This window comes from Eulemur rufifrons, chromosome 18 (assembly GCF_041146395.1).
Source record: "Eulemur rufifrons isolate Redbay chromosome 18, OSU_ERuf_1, whole genome shotgun sequence".
NCBI lineage: Eukaryota > Metazoa > Chordata > Mammalia > Primates > Lemuridae > Eulemur > Eulemur rufifrons.
In genome coordinates this window covers 13,314,903-13,335,685 of record NC_091000.1, presented here as the reverse complement: position 1 = coordinate 13,335,685, position 20,783 = coordinate 13,314,903, and the positions used below count along the sequence as shown (strand labels likewise).

The window sequence follows — 20,783 nt, the reverse complement described above, 5'->3', positions numbered from 1 at the left end:
CTGCTCAGGCGAATGCATTCTGTTTGTTAAAGGGCAATACAAAGCCATTGTCTCATCACAAAGCTTGTTGCTAACAAATGCAACAGCAGCTTGTTGCTTAGACAGTTCTGTTTATTTTTTGCCTCAGAAAACTAATACCACGTTCAGAGTTAAATGACTAACATGGAGCTCATGCAGCCCATGCTTCTGGCATGCAAAAATCCTTGTAAATCCAGCGATGCAGATGAATACATTTCTTTGTGGCCTTAAAACCCATTCACCCAAGAATATTCACGTCAAGAAAAGTATAGGCGAGTGGGCATGCAACAACACACTGAGACCCAGCGCAAACTAGTCCTATGGCTGTTTCTCTATAGTCTCAAGTAGCAACAGTATGCATTGTTAGAAACCGGGTTAATCACACAACATTTAATCTAGTTTAAAAAAAAAGTGACCAGTGAGACAACCGACAGCAGTGGCTCTTTAAACTGGTGCCTAGATGGACACACAAGTGATATAATATTCCAAAGCAATTAATTATAAATATTTACTGTTTTTTTCCTTCTAGATAGTCTAGATTCCACTGAGATTAGAGCAAAAGGAAATGGGTTGATTTGCTGAAAAAGACATTTAGATTAGATATTAGGTGAACCCTTTTGGCTGTAACACATTACAGTGGACTTATGAACAACATCATAGAAATGCTTTTTGCTATAAATCTTCTGCCCATGATATAATTCTTCTTTAAGCAAGTGAAGTGGCTTGCAGTAAAACAAAAACACCAGGGGACAACTGTTAGGTGCTATTTCTGAAAAGGCAACAGAAAGTGAAGTAACTTCTAGTGCAAACTTATGACTACAGAAATAGTACAAGTATAGCTGGATTAAAATGGCACCACTGTGTTTTCTAGGTATTAAAAAATGCCAACAGTAGATACTTTTCTTCTCTTATAGCATGCTATTACATTCCATGCATATCCTAACAGCAGCATTCTCAGCAGACTGACTGAGGAATTTAATGGGTAGCATAGAGTAGGGTTTCTCACCCTGGGCACTGCTGACATTGTGGGCAGGATGACTCTGTGTGGTGGGGGCTGTCCTGTGTACTGTAGGCTGTTTAGCAGCATCCCTGGCCTCTACCACTAGATGCCAGTAGCATCCCTTCCCCCAGAGATGACAACCAAAAATGTCTCCAGAATGTTGTCAAATGTCCCCTGGGAAGCAAACTCCCCCCTCCCCACTGCCACCCAGCCCCATTGTGAAGTACTGATACAGAGGTACAGCCGCTGTGACCATGAAGAGGACATGGCCACACACCCCTCCCCATTCCCCGACTCCTCAACACGGGTTCTCTTCTCCACTCTCTCCCCAGGATGCACAGGTTTTCTCGCAAGACCCAGGCCACCAACATAAGGAACAGGAACTTCCTCATTAGAAAATGCTGGGCCTGCATTCCTCAACCTGTACGCACACTACCGGACTGGCCAGCCTCTTAGTCTTTCTTGTACATTTAACTACAAGTTTTACTAAATCCACTTGACAGAGGAGTTCAAGAAATGAGTATATATTTACTTAGGGACCAGTTAAGATTCAAAATGAGAAAATGATACTTGACTTCTTAACATGAAGCTGGCAGCAATTCTCAGTCATGACCAATCATCACAAAGTGCTTCAAAATTACCTGGAAATCACCCCAAAAGCTTCCCAGGAACTCAAGAAATATTTACCTTACTTTTCAAGTTGAGGCCAGTATGTTCTTTTTTTAAAAGAACAAATGAGATTTTCTCATCACACCAAGCACCTGAAATTCCATAGTTTAAAGTGTCACTCCACTTCAGTGCAAAGTACATTTGAGGAATAAGCAGAAATCATAGCAGGAGTTGATGGCGGAACCACTCACTTTATAATGGAGAAGAGTAGAGACCTCACAGACCTTGTGCAGCCTAGTCAGGGCATGCCTACTGCATGCTTTTTCTTTCTTTCCTTTAATGTCTCAAGTGCTAGAACTTCTAGCACTTCCTTTGGTTTAAGGCCCTCCAACAGGCTTGCAATACAGATTTAAAGGAATAATATTATATCAATCAAATCCACATATAAAATTACAAGCAGAACCCTGTTCCCAAATTAGCACTGTGAATTGAACGGACTTGAGATACACACTTAGAGCACAGGTCTAGCCCATACAATGTTTGAGTTTTGAGCATGACTCTCATGGCATCTACCTGTGTGAATCAGCAGCACAGCAGAAAGAGTCAAGGACTGAAATCACAAGACCTGGGTTCAAGTTCTGGATCTGTGTATAACTAACTAGTTCTATTCAAACCAAGTAAGTTGTTTAACATCTCTGGACCTGAACTTCATTTGTATAAAAGGCAGGTGTTAGAATATGCAATGACTAAGGTTTTCTTGGGGAAGAGAGTGAGAGTAGAGTTGGCTATAAAATCATGATACTATAAAGAGTATAATGTAAGTGCCTGAGCCCTTAGTTTTCCAACACAGAGGACAGATGGGGGCTGGGTGGTGATACTGGAGAAGAAGTACTCACAGTAAGAAGGCTGGGAAGGGAGGGAGCCTGAGGTCTGGTTTTAGTCCATTTGGACTGCTCTAACAAAATACCATAGACTATGTGGCTCATAAACAACAGAAATTTATTTCTCACAGTTCTGGAGGCTGGGAAGTCCAAAACCAAAGCACTGGCAGATTTGGTGTCTTTTTGCTATGTCCTCACAGGACAGAAGGGACAAGGCAGCTCTCTGATGCCTCTTTTATAAGGGCACTACTAGGAAAAACCAACTCAAACTGTGTTTTTCCTCTGTTCTCACAACACAACAATCAACACAGAAGACTGCTGTGACCCAGTGTGTGGGAGTTTTTTCCCCCCTTCCATCAAGCAGCAGACACCAGCTAGGTGCCCTCCAATTCAATTCTGACTCTATCTATCTGGAGATAACCTCAAATCCCGCAGGTGGATGCTCAGTCTCACAAGACTGCCCCCCGTTCAGACACTAGTCGCAAGTCTGGGCCCCGGGAACTTCTGACCAACCAGCTACAAGTTGAGGTTCCCAGACCCCCTCTTTGGGTTTAATTTGCTAGAGTGGCTGGTTTATTATAAAAGATATTACAGAGGATACAGATGAAGAGATGCACAGGGTGAGGTATGGGGAAAGGGGTGCAGAGCTTCTAGGCCCTCCCTGGGTGTGCTGCCCCCCAGGAACCTCCACGTGTTCAGCTATCTGGAAGCTCCCTGAACTCTGTTCTCTTGGGCCTTTTATGGAGACTTCATTGGATAGGCATGATTGAAGACAACCATGTCAAATGATTTTGGGCAAAAAGGGCCTCTCTGTGCATTCCTTCCTCCAGGGTATGGGGCAGGACCCTCTGGAATGAGGGTCTTACGGCCCACAATCAGATTACAGTTCTGCCTTGGGCAGGTGAAAGGAGGACAGGAGAAGTTAAGAAAGAAATTCTATTTCCTGAGGCCTGCGTCTGAGGACTAAAATGCCCCAACATTATAACAAAAGACTGTAACAAGGGTTATGGGAGTTATAAGCCAGGAACTAGGACCAGAGACCAATATAAAATATAAATGTAAATATACCAAATAAATATATATCTCATAATATCATAGTCACTAATCCCATTCATGAGAGTAGAACCCTCATTACCTAATCACCTCCCAAAGGCTCCATCTTCTAATACTATCACCTTGGTGATTAGGTTTCAACATGTGAATTTGGGGAGGCACACATATTCGAACCATAACATGTCTTTTGTAAGTTTAGGTCATTCAAATCAGTTAGGAACTGTTTGTATCACTTTACTGCTATGCTATAAAATCAGATCATATCAAAGCATTAGAAAAGACCCCCAGAGGTCCACTAGAGTCCACAGATTAGCTAGTTCACTTCTTTCAGGCAGGGACACCTTTAAATCCTAGATTGGACAAAGAAGCTACATAATACCATTAAAAAATAATTCCTGGCCAGGCAGAGTGGCTCACACCTGTAATCCTAGCACTCAGGGAGGCTGAGGCAGGAAGATCCCTTGAGTTCAGGAGTTAGAGACCTGCATGAGCAAGAGCAAGACCCTGTCTCTACTAAAAATAGAAAAATTAGCCAAGGATGGTGGCATGCTCCTATAGTCCCAGCTACTTGGGAGGCTGAGGCAGGAGGATCACTTGAGCCCAGGAGTTTGAGGTTGCAGTGAGCTATGATGATGACACCGCACTCTAGCCAGGGTGACAAGGGAGATCTTGTCTCAAAAAAAAAAAAAAAATCCTAATGGAAATCATTTTGCTTATCAGCAAGTAGCACTGTGTCTGTGTATGTATTTATACATATTTGATATATTCTACAGTTCTCCTACAGTTCTACTTGATATATTAAATTCCAAAACTGTTTAGCTATACTTTAAAAAAAAATTGTCTAGTTACACTTGGGCAAGATTCACAATTTTACAAAATGAATAAAAAGGCAGAGCCTTCCAATCTATCACTCCCAAGTGTGTACTATTTATATATAGCAGCTTCCAGCCCACTCAAATCAACTTCATGTCCTTTGTTGTAGTCAGCTGGATGAACATTACTCTTGAATCACCTTAACTGTTCTTGGTAACATTTCAGGATTCAGAACAGCAGAAAAGCAAGCATTAAAGGGAGGTGATATTCTGGACCCACTCACATCAAACTGCAGGGGAAATTTAGCATAAGTCCATCACTACTAGAGTTCTTACACTTAGCCAGCTTATTTCAATAGACCATTTCTCAACTACTCCAGCTGTTCTCTGTAGTCTAGTTGTAAATAAAAAGCTAGAAGTTGGGTACTAAAACGCAAATACATCAATGGCTCTGTATCATGTATAGCAGTGATTCTCAAAATGTGTTCTTGGATAAGCAGCACAAGCATCTCCAGGGAATCTGTGGGTAAATGCAAACTCTTGGGAGTTGCTCTAGATCTACAGAATCAGAAATTTTCAGGTGAGGCCAAGCAATCTGCCTTTTAACAAGCCCTCCAGGTGAGTCAGATGCACACTATAGTTTGAGAACCACTGCTCTACAGGATTAAGTCCAGACTTCTTAAGATGACTTCAAGGCCCTTCAGGATTGGCCCTTGTCTACCTATCAAGCTTCATCTGTCCACTGCATGCCAAGCACCAGCACAGTGTCTCACATGACATAAACTATACACACGAGGCTGTACCACAACTTTCTTCTTTGTATACAAGTGGCACCATCTACCCACATCCCCCTGACAAGCCCAGAAGCAAATGAAAGCTACTCAATCTTTGACTCAACTCAGTATTACTCTTAAAGAAAAGCCTTTCTTGACCTCTGTTCCAGGTAGAGCTGACCACTCTACACATCTCTGCCACTACCAAATCCTGAACATGCAACTCTCACTGTACATATCAAATTGTACTGTCATTTTGTATGTGTGTCTACAAATTAGACTATGATCTCCTTAAGGTGAATGACAGTTTTTATTTATTGTACTGCTGTACCTAATACACAATGGCATTCAAAAAATGTTGAGTAACTGAAGACACATTTCTGGTGAATAAGATATCCTCCAAAGCTGTGGTCCCCAACCACCAGGCTGCAGCCTGTTAGGAAATGGGCCACATATCACCTCCTACCACCACCTGAGCTCCGCACCACCTCCCCCTTTAGTTTAAAAAAGTTCAGAAGTCAGGAATATCAGCTGTTTGTCCTAGCCAAAATCTGATAATAAGAGATTTAAAAGGATATTTTAAAAAAGAGCTCTATGGTCAAAGGTCAGCTTAATTATAAGCTGATATTCAAGCTCCTCCTTCCTCTTGTTGTCTTCTTTACCACATGAAGAAATCTATGAGACTTCTAATGACTTGGACCCCTTAAGGAACACAAAAAGGTGCCACTCACCCCTTTGGGGGGATTTTATGTCTTCCTGTGTAGCGTGACAAGTCGTGGACAGCTTCTTCACATGTGTAAAGCTCTTCTCTCTTTTGCATTACATTACCTGATCTCTTTGGATTTTAGGGTACCAGAGATTACTCTGCACTGTGAGAGAACACAACCTTTGGGTATGCAATGACTGACGGATCACTGGCAAGGGTTGTGGTTTTGGAGGTGGCTGACAGTGGTTGCAATAAATAGTTGTTACAAGGAGCTATTCGTTTCTTTGAGTGTTTACAGATAAAAAGGCAGGTTTGAACACTTGGAGGCTGTGAGAGTACTCACCACCAAGGGATAGGACTTCCATGGGGGATGGGCTGATTGCAGAGTCACCAGCCCCAGGGGAATGTCTTTGTGGTAAGGTGCGCTGTGGAAGCCTGTGCAGTCCAGTGTCATGGTGTTTCCTCTCTGCAGGGACTGAGATTCAGTGTAAAAGTGGGATCCTTGATTTTTTTAAAAATTTAGATGCACTGCCCTCCAGTTGTAAAGTAAGTAAGGAATGTCACTTTCTGACGGGCCCCAGAATCGCAGGATATTTTGGGACCTCGAGAAGAGAGGAATTCAACCAATTCATACAGGTATTACAGGCACAGTCTGATGTTGAATCCTTGGCGTGACTTCCTCCCCTTGAGAGGCTTTTAAAAGTCTAATCTGAAATTCATCATGACAAAGCTCCACCAAAGCCAACTTTAAAAGGAGCCTATATAGCCAATCACTATTCTTATTGCACTTTATGCAAACAACAGGCCAAATATAATACTAAAACTTTTTTTTTACAAGTAAATTGGTCCTATTAAGATTATCTTTAGTAGAAATGGAACTCGAGAGAGAAAAATTATTTTTCAGAGTAAAACTATAGCATACCTGTCATAAGATTTTAGCCCTGACCATTATTTTTGAGTTTTTAGTATCTGCCTACAATTTGGACTAAATGTGGAATTGTTTCCTGGCTACAAAAAGTCTCTAAAGAAGAACCTAGATTTAATTTTCTTCATGACATATTTAGCTAGCTCACTAATGGAACAGGGTTTGTTTTTTTTTTTTTTTTTTTGCTTTTTTCCCCATTCTGGCATACAAATTGTCTTTTTGGTTATAATCCTTATGTATTAATTCTTCCAAGAAATACCAAAATCATGGAATTCCGAACACCAGAGATGATTCAACCAGCAGTAGCAGCTATATAAATCAATGACTTGACTAAGGTCTCATTTTTGCTACTCTGTGATGCCATCCCAAATCGGCTTCTGGGTGCTCTTAAAATTTCCTAACTGAGAAGTCTCCTTTCCTTCCTTGATGAGGGATAGGACTATTGGGAAATGAGCCTTCCTGGCAATGAGAAACACCTTGACACTCAGGTCTTGATCATCAATGCTTTTAAGAAGACAGATTTTGATCAAAAGGGAGGAAAAGAAAATCTGAGGAATGCAAGCCCCTTTAAATTATCAGGCCCAGAAAGGCATTTGAAAAGTAACAGTTTCACATCTCACTCGCCCTTGAGCTAAATAATTACCTCTGGAAGCCTCTTGCTCTATGGGCTCTAGATGAACCAATGGCGGGCAGCCACAAAATGCCATGCACCCTATAGTTCAACAATTTACAGCCAAAAACTAACCAGTGTGATTTCTGTAAACCAGTAAGAATTCCCAATGAACAACTTTCATAATCATCCGCTCTCATGATTCATCCTTTTTCTCTTTAAAAACTGGAGCCTCTCTTTTGTTCTCTAGAGCACTCCCCAAGGCAAGTTGGACTTGTGTCCCCACCGCAGTCCTCAAACTTTAAAGAGAGTTTATTCAAGCACAAATTCTGACCTTTTTGATTATTTTAGGTAGACAGAAACTAGTACTTAGAATAAATCAAATAGTTCAGTTATAATTAAAATTCAACAAGAATACTCCACATTACGAGTAACTTCTTGCCACTTAATTTGTCCTTACATATATAACATGAGCACACATTCTCACGTTAAAATTTCATGTTAAATACTTAACATGTAAGAGCTAATCTTGGCAGTTTAACATTGCAGAAAGCAGGAAGACTGAACTCCTCTGGAGCACCATACTACGCAGACACAGAGGGTGATGAAGATAATCGCTAAGCGTAACCTCAGAGAAGTAAGGAAACCAGTCTCCCATGGTTGCTGTCCCAAGGCAAAATAGCTCCAAGGCCCCAAGTGTGCTTAGTTTGTTGCTCTTTCCCTCAATGCTTGAATAGTAGGAAGCCACGATCCTGAAGGCAGTTGTGAGGACAGCTTAGATGGAAAACGGAGACATGAGAGAAACAAGTGTCACAGAGAATGTCTAGTAACATACTGCTATGGGCTGAATTGTGTCCTTCTCCACACCCCCAAAATAAATTCATATGTTGGAGCCCTAACCCATAGTACCTCAGAATGTGACCTTACTTAGAGATAAGGTCTCTGTAGAGGTTAGTTATCAAGTTAAAATGAGGCCATTAGCATGGGCCCTAATCTAATAGGACTGGTGTCCTTGTAAGAATAGGAAATGTAGACACAAAGGAAAGATAGTACAAAGCAAAGAAGATGTGAAGACGCAGGGAGGCAGCCATCTGCAGGCCAAAGAGAGGCCAGGAGCAGACCCTTCCCTCACAGCCCTCAGAAGGAACCACCTCTGCCAACACCTTGATTGTTGGAGGCTCTTCCAGCCTCCAGAACTGTGAGAAAGTAAAATTCTGTTGGTTTAGCCACCTGGTGTGTGGTACTATAGAATGGTAGCCCAAGCAAACTAACAGAGTAACAAAAGAAGAAAGGTATTTTTCTGATTAAACTCATAACAAGGGGCACTAAAAAAACATAATGGTGGCAAGAAGACATCGCTCTCTAGTAGTCTCTGAAGTATCTATCAAACGGTCTGAAAGTGAAGCATCTTCTCTGCAAGAACGGTGAGCAAAAGAAGAGGAACAGAGTCCATACTCTTGTAGGAATTCATCAGATCAAGTCTCCTCAGCTCAAAAGCCTATAAAGACGTCCTTCCTCATCGAGAGTGAAAGCCAAAGCCCCACAGCACCAGTAAGGCCCTTTGTGGCTGGGCTCCCAGCCACCTCTGGGCTCAGGTTTGGCTTCGCTCCACTGACTGAGCCCTTTCTTCTGCCACATCAGCTTCCTCAAACACTGCAAGCTTTTGCCTTAGAGTTTTGCAGCTCCTCTTCCCCAGATACCCTCAGACTCCCAGATCACTGCTCAGAGGTCTCCATTTAGGGCAGATCTTCCCCAGATCACTATGTGAATGCAAAATTAGCCTCCCTTCCAGCAGAACCCCACCACCTCTTCCCTTTCCCTACTCACTCTGTTTTACTCCAAGCACACATCGTGTGAAATACTGTGTATTTCATTTGTTTATTGTCTGGTTGCCTCCCAGACTCCTTTAGGGACACGGAATGCAGAGATTTTGTTTATTTACTACTGTACGATTATCACCTAGTAGGGGCTCAGTAAACACTGCTGAATGACTGTATTTGTACACTCTTCCTTACTGGGCTGAGATTAAGAATTAGTGTCTCTCTTCATGGTCCACTTTCACTTGCTTTATACCGTGCCTACCTTCTGTCAGTGATGCAGAGAGACAAGTCTCCAGCCTGAGCTTCCTTTTGCTGCTGTATGCTAATGAGAAGCCTGGAAGCCTGTCACGGCCCAACTATTCCCTCTTCTTTTAGCCCTCTGCTCCCCGACAGGCACTTGGGCAGGTCTTGTGGGAAGTCTGCTCTACAAGGTGAAAGTAGTTGTTTGCTGCCTCTCACCTGTGAATCAAGACCTGCTTTGCCTAGATTTTAACATGTTCTCTAACCTCATTTATTTGAGGGGGAATGTTTTACTATCAGGCAAACTATAGGGAGTTGAGAGCTATCCTCATACCTTAATTATTCCTTAGTGTCAAGCCTGGGTAAAAATCTTACTTCATTTGAAGAGAAACAAACAGGAAAAAAAAAAATAGTCTTTTTTTTTTTTTTTTAATCTACAACACAAGAGTGGAAAGCGGAAAAAAAAACTACTAATAATCCAAATGCTTAAGAAAAGGAAAAGATTAAGTAAATTATGAAACACTGGAGTCATTTAAATGATTATAATTTTTCATGATAGAAATATTAATGAATATTAAAATTAAATTTCAACATAAGAAAAAATCATGTAATCATGTTTAATTTAAAAACAGAACAGAAACACTATATATCCGATGATTTTAATCTTCTAAAAATTATGTCTACAGATGAATAAAGTTTATAAGGGAATACAGAAATACAAAGGTTTTTGTTAGGATGAAATGATATTTACTTTCTCTAATGCTATTATATTATTTTAATAATTTAATATTTTAGTAAACTTGAACTATTTAAATGTAAGCCAAAAGAATGCTCATATTGCCAAAAATCAGACGGCGGGGGGCGGGGGGCGGGGGGGTGGATAGACCTAGGGCCATTAACATGTCACTGAGGAAAACAAACTGGTTCTTACCCTTGTGCCTCTTCATTTGGGGAAAGCTGCTAATTGTAGTCGCTTGGATTATTTCCACTACAATTTGATACCTGATTTTTAAAAAGAGAGAAAGAAAAAAGATTTAACAGGAAGAAAAACTATTTGCAGAAACACCATTATTTTATTTATTCATTTTCTTAGAGACAGGGTCTCGCTCTGTTGTCCAGGCTGGAATGCAGTGTCATGATATAGCTCACTGCATCCTCGAACTTCTGGACTTAAGGCCAGTGGTCCCCAACCTTTTTGGCACCAGGGACTGGTTTCAAGGAAGACAATTTTTCTATGGATGGGAGGGAGAGAATGGTTTCGGGATGATTCAAGTGCACTACATTTATTGTGCACTTTATTTCCACTATTATTACATTATAATATATAATGAAATAACTATACAACTCACCATAATGTAGAATCTAATGCCACCACTGATCTGACAGGAGGCAAAGCTCAGGCAGTGATGCGAGCGATGGGGAGCTGCTGTAAATACAGATGAAGCTCTGCTCACTCGCCCACCGTTCGCCTCCTGCTGTGAGGCCCAGTTCCTAACAGGGCAAGGACCAGTACTGGTCCATGGCCCAGGGGTTGAGAACTGCAGCTTTAGACTGTACTTATACTAAATAAACGTAACACAAGAGCTGTGAATCCTTACCAAGTCTCACTGAAACAATCCATCATGGATCGAGCACCTATAACAGGCCGGGCACTGAGCCACGTGCTAGTCATTTCTGAGGCCCTAATGTAAAAATCACACACCCACTTGCCCCCTCTCTACTCCCCATAACGGAAGTATTACTACCTACCCCTCACCGCGGGTAGAAACTCTGAGGTTTTGCTTAACTCCTCCCTCTCCTCCATACTCCTAGGCAAGCAGGGCCTATTGACTCTACCACCTAAATCTGCACTGTCCAATAAGGTGGCCACAAGTGCTTTGTAGCTATTTAAAGTTATTAAATTAAAAGTTGAGTCACTTTTCAATCACACTTGGTACATTTCACATGCTCAACAATCACATGTGGCTTGTGGACCATACTGGACAGTGCAAACAGAAAGAACATTTCATCACTTCAGAAAGTTCTATTGGATGGTGCTGTCATAAATGGATCTCAAAGCTGTCCTCTCCCCTGCAGCTCCACTGCCCCTGCCTGAATGTAGTCCCTCACTACTTCTCACTTATAAGTCGCTCCAGATCAGAATCAGAATATCTGCAATGGGACTCCGGCATCAATTAACATACATTCTTTTGCTTTTCAACTAAAATCCAGGAGACACAAATTCGTCACAGCCATAGCTATTTCATGGACTCCTCACAAATTCATATCTTTTTTATATCTTCACTTGTGTAATATAAATATCAATGCCTGACTCACCATCTCAATGGGTATGCTGTCAGGAGTAGTGTCGGTGTGTCACCCAAATATGGTGGCAGACGCTGTTGGTTGCACACACAACGTCCAGTCTCCTTTCCTTCCTTACTAACCCACAGGTTTTTTTGTTTGTTTGTTTGTTTGTTTTTTGAGACAGAGTCTCGCTTTGTTGCCCGGGCTAGAGTGAGTGCCGTGGCGTCAGCCTAGCTCACAGCAACCTCAAACTCCTGGACTTAGGCGATCCTACTGCCTCAGCCTCCCGAGTAGCTGGGACTACAGGCATGTGCCACCATGCCCGGCTAATTTTTTTTTTGTATATATAATATATATATTTTAGTTGGCCAGATAATTTCTTTCTATTTTTAGTAGAGACGGGGGTCTCACTCTTGCTCAGGCTGGTCTCGAACTCCTGACCTCGAGCGATCCACCCGCCTCAGCCTCCCAGAGTGCTAGGATTACAGGCGTGAGCCACCGCGCCGGCCTAACCCACAGTTTTATTAGGGAAAGTGACCCTCAGCTAAAAAGGCTAACCTTGCCCCCAGCAGTTAGAGCTGGTCATGTGACACCATTCTAGCCTGGGAGATACAGGCAGAAATGGCTGGGTGGGGATTCCAGGAAAGCAAACCCTCTCAACTTTTTGTCCTTGCCCATCCCTCATTTTTCTACATAAAACAAGGACGCAACTGGATGAAGGTACAGCAGCCACCTTGTCATCAGGAGATAAAAGCCACAGGCTAACAAATTTGCAGTAAGAAGACAGGAGTTGTTTAGGGCTCCAGTGACATCATGAACCATTTTAACAGCCTCCATCTGCCTATCTCAGGACACGTTGTTGCAGGAGGAAAATAAACTCATAACTTATTTAATTCACTGTATGTCAAGCTGTCTCATGGCCAAATGCCACTCCAACTGACAGAGAGCTCTTTAAGGACTCCATACACACAGACGACAAACTCTAGGCTGCACTCAGGCAATGTTTTCCAAACTGAAGTCTTGGTAGCACATTAATGACCAATAAAGTTTTTGCTGGAACTGCCTTCATTCCTCCAAATAATGGCAAACCACAAAAATAGCTCATTACGTGAGTAATTCTGTTAGTTACTAAATGGATGAGGAAACAGCTTATAAGCAGCATACAAAAACCTGGAACCATCGAAGCCCAAGTCCTTAATTTAACCTTGGGACTTAGGTTTTACTAGTGAACAGCATGGACCTTTCACACAACTCCAGCATGTGTTTCCAAACATCCCTTTGTACACTGCCATCTAGATTAGATGTCCTGCAAATGGATTTTCTTCCACATAGCAATTCCAATCTTGAGAATTTATTATCAATTTAAGGAAACAGGCCGGGCGTGGTGGCTCACGCCTGTAATCCTAGCACTCTGGGAGGCCGAAGCGGGTAGATCGCTCAAGGTCAGAGGTTCGAGACCAGCCTGAGCAAGAACGAGACCCCGTCTCTACTAAAAATAGAAAGAAATTATCTGGCCAACTAAAATATATATATAGAAAAATTAGCCAGGCATAGTGGCACATGCCTGTAGTCCCAGCTACTCGGGAGGCTGAGGCAGGAGAATCGCTTCAGCCCAGGAGTTTGAGGTTGCTGTGAGCTAGGCTGACGCCACGGCACTCACTCTAGCCTGGGCAACAAAGTGAGACTCTGTCTCAAAAAAAAAAAAAAAAAAAAAAAATTTAAGGAAACAATTAACAGAAGCAAAAAAGAAGAAAAACAAAAACCAAAAACTATCATATACATATTTGTTGTAGTAACTTCTACAAAGCATGAAAATAATCTATGTGGTCAATAATTCTTTCATTAAATAAACATTTGTCAATCTTTTCTTGTTCACAGGAATGAATAATACCAATATGTTCCCTGCTTTCAGGAAGCTCTGAGAATACATCAGATTAAAGGGGAAGCACTCAGCCAATAGTATTTATGATCATAAAGATTACATGAAAATAGAATTTATGATGAACTAATTTTAAAAATGCAAAATGGCACGTACATTAATGATTGCAGGTATGTAACCATGTAGGTATATATGAACCAGGGCTACAAGGCAAAATGCAGGTAAAATAAAGGGCAGTTGTGTTGAATTGGTAGAATTATGAGTCTTTTTTTTTTTTTTAACCAGTTTCCAGACTGTTTACCTACCTATCTATGCCTATTCAAACTAACTTTACTTCCTCTCCTGCAGAGTAAGTTTTCTTTACCTCCCCATCTCTGCACTATTACCATCATCTTTCTCAAGATGTTATCATCTTAGATATTCACCCTACCAGCAATCGTCAGTCTCAAAGCCAATATATTGATTGGCTTTGAGCTTTAAATAAGCTCCTTTCTTTCTGCCACCACCCTGTTTCAGGCCTCCTCCTTTCACACGTGGGGCACTACAATGGCTAAACAGTCTAATTGTCTCCATGACTTTAATCCTTCCCTCTCCAAACCACCTTGAGCACCCCGTCAAAGCACCTTCCCACAAGACCACCTTCATCTTATCTCTCCCTTGCTCAACACCTCTAGCCTGCCGTTCCCTCCACAGCTTGGCGCTGGCTCTCTTATCCAACCCAGCTTCTTTTTCTCCTTCATAGACACGTGCACATAAGCCGGGCCAGTTTCTATACTGTCCTCTCTATGGTCTCTCTAGGCTCTTGCTCATGCTTTGTTTGCTTCTTGAAGGCAATCTTCCTACTTGTCCACCTAATTAGACCTTATGTATATATCACTTCTTCCCTCAAGTCTTCCCCAATCCCGGTTAAGCAACTTCATACCTGCCTTCGCTGAAATCTTAAATTACTTATGTTCTTTAATAGTGCCTTTTTATTTACTATTTTACATTGTTGTTTTAAAGAGTCACACTCCCACAAAGAATGCTGTGAACAAAGAAAATGGTGTGTCCAGTATTTCAGGGCCTAATTCTCCTTTAAAAAATGGTGACATATTTTTGAGCCTAAGGCAAAAGTGTGACTTTGCCTATACTAAAGATATGCTACTTTTTTCTCCCCAACTAGATCATGAGCCTCTTAAAGATAGGAGTTGTGTCTTATATTTTCCTATAGAAACTAGTTTGGCACTAAACATAAGGTAGGCACTCAATAAATATTAATAAGCTACATTAACAAGAGTTAACATCTCAAACACTTAGCAGGTACAAATAATATTCTGAACAATTTGTTCTTTTGATATTTGTAATGATTCATGCTTTGGAACAAATGAATCATCAGTGGTACTGAAGAAAATACACACCATCTTAGTAAAGAGTTAAAAATTTTAAATAACACATTAAAATAATAATATAATACCAGCTAACAATTTTAGATTCCTTTCATTAAATAACAGGTATCTGTTTAGGTACTTTAATTTATATTATCTCACTTAATCCTCATAACAAAGTGCTATAATTATCTTCACATTACAGAGGAGGAAATTGGAGTTTAGGCGGATTAAGAAATCTATACAAGGTCCCATTGCTTCTCAAGCATTAGGGCCAGAATTATAATCTAAGGCTGCCTGACACTAAAGCTCATGCTCTTAACCATTCTCCTGCTACTCCAAAATTCAATATAGGTTAATACTTACCTTGCCCAAGGCTTTTCAAAATACATAAGCATGGTCAATGGCAGATAATCCAGCCTTTCCAGGCTTACTGCCTTCTATATCCCTCTTGGATACTGTTTCTGCCAAATCAGACCACATGCCATACCCCGAACACACTCCAGTTCTTTCCTGACTCCCTTCTCCTCAATATTTCTTCTGTTTTTTCTCCCTCTTACACACAATCACTCCTCATCTGCTGAAATCCTATTAACTCACTCAGTTCATGGCCATTCCTATCTATCTGCAGCTTTCTTAGATTCCTCTCTGTTATAAGATGAAATATTTGCTCCTACCGACTTCTTTAGCTCTTCTTACTCCACACTTCTGGGCATTAGTATCTTGCTTCCTACTTAGCTATTTATATGCTGGACTGCAAACACTTTGATGGCAGGGGGCAGAATCTAAGGATTCACAGCCTGTTCACCTTCATATACACCAGACTCCTTACATAGTGCTTTGCAAGTAGCAGGCATTTGAAGATGATTATTGAACTTGTTTAACTTACTTTCACTTGATACCAAGAGGAAATGATTGACTTTTTTCATTCTCATTTTTTTCTACAAAAACCACACAATATATATACACTGAACTACATCCCAATGCTGGCTATTCTTGAGGGCACAGGCTTCCCTGAACTCTGGGAAGCAATTCAGAGATACTGAGCACTCATTCAGCTTTCTTTCTCCAGAGGAGGATATGGCCTTCTAGGTGCTGAGTTTGGTTCAAGAATCAGGAAGATTGATATTTGTGTGCATATATTGTTAGTATATGTTTTTCCAAAATGATAATGTAAACTCAAGTATTAAGGAGAAGTGGTATAACAAGAATTCAGGTGGGGCACGGTGGTTCACACCTATAATCCTAGCACTTTGGGAGGCTAAGGCAAGAGGACCGCTTGAGGCCAGGAGTTGGAGACTAGCCTGAGCAAGAGTAAGGCCCCATCTCTACAAAAAATAGAAAAATTAACTAGGCCTGGTGGCAAGTGCCTGTAGTCCCAGATACTTGGGAGGCTTTGGCAGGAGGATGGCTTGAGCCCAGGAGTCTGAGGTTGCAGTGAACTACGGTGTTACAACTGTACTCTAGCCAGGACCACAGAGCCCTGTCTCAAAAAAACAAAAACAAAACAAAACAATACAAAAACAAGAATTCAGCTGTTTTCCAAATGTGGCAAGATCCTACCTACAGTATCATATCCTTTGTCCCAGGGACTAGGAAAAAGCCACATTAAGATAACTGCCACCACCTGCTCTTCTGAATTGCCACCCCCTCCCCCTTTAGTGTTACCCAATTGGCTAAACAGAGTGAGTTTGTGTTTATGAACACTCCCCACCAATCTGAAACTCACCTGAAATGCTACACAGAACTTCAAAGTATATAATTACCTTAGAAATCTATAGATTTATTGCCCTTCTACTCTCTACTGTTTAGAACAGCTTTGGAATTCAACTAGAATTGATTTCAAAGTTATTTGCATGCCAAATATAAAAAATCAGTCTCTTCATTTTCATTAGGCACACCTTATACAGATTTTTAAGAAATTATTAGAGTTTTCTGGGCATGCACATGGTGGAATTTCTTGGGAGAGTCAAAGGCCAGACAAATATTTACCATTTTAGCCCAATCAACCTAAGCCCACCAGGATCACTGTAGTTCAAGAAAATCAGGTTTGCTGACCCACACAGTGAGTGAGACACTACATACTGGAGGAACTGGAGGGTGTCTCCACAAAGGAAAAGATAAAGTTACTATGGGATTCCAGGGAAAAGTGGAGTTCAGAAGAAATTTAAAGGAAGCAGCATTTTGATAAACTCAAAGCAGGATTTTGTAAAGGGGTCAACTTTGGGCGGATACAAGGTCCCATTTCCTTGAAAACTATAAAGTTAAGATAGATATGTTGAGTCCAGAAACCCCTTATGTGCAGCTCTGCATCTGGGTTGTAAATAAAAGCTGCTTCTGTGTCTCAAACTGACTTAGATCCTCCAGGCAAGAGTAGGATGTGTCATTCTTACTGACATAATTTCAAACAGCAAAGTTCCTGACAGACTAAGATGTAGAGAACGAAGTTTCTCAGTGACTAAGAAAGCTCAAAGAAAGGGATCATTATGACATTTTAAAGCCATAGTGTGGATAGCTTGTATTTGGGAGAAATATTGTTTCCTGTTAACTTTGTAGCTGGCTTTAATGTCTGTTACACCAGCCTGATAAATGGCTGGGCAGATATTACTTTGTCAGTCTGAGCCAATTTTTTCTTTCTCTAAAATAACATATGTTCATTGAAGAAAATGAGAAAATACACACAGCACAACATTCGAAGTTAACCACTACTAACATTTGGAATATCTTTATAAACTTTTTTCTATGCAAATATTGTATCTTTTGTTTATAAGACTGGGTATACATACTGTTTTAGAGCTTTTTAACTGATTAATTTAGCTAATATCTTCCAATATAATTAAATATTCTAATATTACACCATTGCCAATACCTGGCAATCTATTGTATAAATGCACCAACTTTTTTTTTTTAACTAAATCTCTCGTTAGACATTTTGGTTATTTCAAGCTTTTTTCTATTTTAAATAACATTGCAAGAAACATTCTTGGAGAAATCTTTCTATACATTCGTGATTATTTCCTTAAATTATTAGGAGTAATAAATGGGTGAAAAAGAATGCATATTTTCACATTATAAAATTGTGTTACAGAAAGGTAATCATTTATACCCCTACCTGTAAAACATGAGGTTCTATTTTCCCACACCGTTGCCAACACTGTCATCAAATTTTAATCAACAATAACAATCACCACCAATATTATGAACAAAGAAAAGTATCCCTTTTTAGTGTTTATGTCTTTGAGTACTACTGAGGATATATAACAAGAGGATTCTGAGCTACCTTTTGATGAGGTATGTTTAGTGACATTAAGCAGGGAGTGTCAGAAGCACAAACGGCGGAAATGTTTTAAGTTAGGACTTGGAGGAATGAGAGGCTCTTTCGGCTCAAGGACTTGGCTTTTAAAACTGTTTTCCATCTTTCTAGTGTGCCAAAGGTGGCTGATTCCACAGAAAGACTAAGACATGCTTCCTAATGTTTTTCCACTCATAGCACACATATTAAATGATATTTGAACAGAACACGGGGGTAACCACCCATCCCAGACCCTCCCCAGCCACCCCCAAGGGCTGAGGAAACCATCTCCACACATCTATACGCTGAGTCACACCAGGTAGGGAGTTCTGAACCACAGCAGCCTGAGGTGAGGTGTCCTGAACTTAGGTAAACACTCCCCCCCCACACACACCCTTTCTCTCTCTCTCACACCTCCCTCTCACACTCCCCTCTCTTTCTCTCTCTCTCTATTCACACACACACAGAAAATAATCTGGAAATATATTCACTAAGTATAGTTTTTATGTTTATAAGTGATACTTTTCTTAATCTTGTTTATCTATATTTTTTATCTTCCTAAAATAACCAAATGTTACCATATTCATTTTCTAGTTCCCAGAGCTACAGAAATTACATGTTACAGAAACAACCAAATTTATGTCACCCTCAGCTAGCTGGTGCCCTTTAGTTAACCTCAAAAAAAACCAAACTTTTTCTCTTTGTTATCTAGTTTCGACCAGTATTCCTGATATTTTTATGTCAGCTACTATTATCATTATAAAGTATTTATAGATGTATAACCACTGCTAGGATTCATTCCTGATTCTCACATTAAGCATTTTTGTTCAGAATGTTTACCAAGTATCATCTTTAGTTGCCTACTTTTATGTTCTATACTGAAAATGTCCCAATGACTTTCCTATACATTTCGAGTAAAGTTTTTCTGAAATAAAATATTGTGTTGCCTCATTAATCCGATTCAAGTCAGGATCTGAGAATTTATATGCCTTCTTCTGACAATTGCTATTTTTTTTAGCTCTTCCTGGGAGCCTAGCATGACCTGAGAACTGTGTTAATGCATTACATGCATGATCTCATTAATTATCACAATCCTTTGAAATAGAAAGCATTTTCTCCAATTCACAGTTAAAGTTGAGGATCAGAGTTTAAATGACTTGCCCAAGATCATGCAGCTTGTGAGTAGCAAAGCGAAAATGCAAACCTGTTCTATTAAGTCCAGGTCAATCTGACTCTTGAGTCCAAATTCTTGGCCAGGGTCTACTTTAGATGCTTGACTGATCACCACAGGTTGACTTCTCATGTTGCTAACCCTCATCCATCTCTACAAGAACTGCACTTCTGTCTAGTGCAGGGCCATCAAAAGAGAAAGCATGTGTGGTTACCACTCAGTGCTGCACTGGAGCCAGTTCACAAGGCTTGTGCAGGCTCATGAGACCTAGCTGTTAAATTTTTAAGAATCAGGCTGGGTACAGTGGCTCACGCCTGTAATCCTAACACTTTGGGAGGCAGAGGCACGAGGACTACTTGAGGCCAGGAGTTCGAGACCAGCCTGAACAAAAGTGAGATCCTGTCTCTACTAAAAATAGAAAAACTAAGCCGGGCCTGGTGGCTCGTGCCTATAGTCCCAGCTACTTGGGAGGCTGAGGAAAGAGGACCACTTCAGCCCAAGAGTTCAAGGTTGCAGTGAGCTATGAAGAGGCCACTGCACTCCACTCCAGCCTGGGTGACAGAGTGAGACCCTGTCTCAAAAAGAAAGAAAGAAAGAAAGAAAGAAAGAAAGAAAGAAAGAAAAGAATTTTTAGGAATTAAACTCATTATTAAAAATCAAATTATACAAACTTACAATTAAGTGTATTTTTGAAAAGGTAATTAAGTACTCAAAGCTCATCATTTCCTAATAATTTTATTCATTTTATCATTACATATGCTCATGAGGTTATTTACATCTATGATATCAGTATTCTGGAAATACCATATGCACATATAATGGTGTGCTATTGCAAATCTCTTCCCAATTCCATGTCCAGTGATATCATGCTGGTGGCTTTAAAGCGGCCATGGCGGAATATTAACACTAGAGAAATCGGCAAATGCTACAAGTCAGGGTTTCTTACCCACCCAAAAGCCAGCTGTTAAAAATTAGCAGCATACCACTCTTCACTACCATTCCCTTAACAGACATTAGCAATTGCAAAATTCTCTTCTGCTGAGTAAGAACTTAGCACCACCTTTCCTCCCCTCAAGGAAAAGAGCATTACCCACCCCCCAACTCTTAACGTTCCATTCCAAATATAAGAAGCCTCATCCCTGGCCTCTCTCAACCCCTTACTCATTCCTCCTTAGTGAAGGAAGAGGTTGTTAACCTGACCACAGAGAAGGAGGAATTAGGCATGTGAAGCATAGGCCTTTCTTTTCTCTGTTCTCTTAAGGGCATGTATTCTCTGCCTCCAAGGGCAACCAGCAGATGGACTCTGGACCTACCAGGGAGAAGGGGCGGGAGGGGAACACAGGG

At 40.8% G+C, this 20,783-nt stretch overlaps 1 protein-coding gene across 4 annotated transcripts in view; it reads right to left on the bottom strand.

The window, feature by feature from the left end:
- Positions 1-20,783, bottom strand: part of SNX25 (sorting nexin 25) — a 105,107-nt gene that overhangs the window by 37,215 nt on the left and 47,109 nt on the right. For all 4 annotated transcript variants that reach the window (XM_069493742.1, XM_069493744.1, XM_069493743.1 and 1 more), the window contains exon 6: positions 10,379-10,449. In XM_069493742.1, the coding sequence (XP_069349843.1) occupies positions 10,379-10,449 (71 nt within the window). The remainder of the gene's footprint in view (positions 1-10,378; positions 10,450-20,783) is intronic.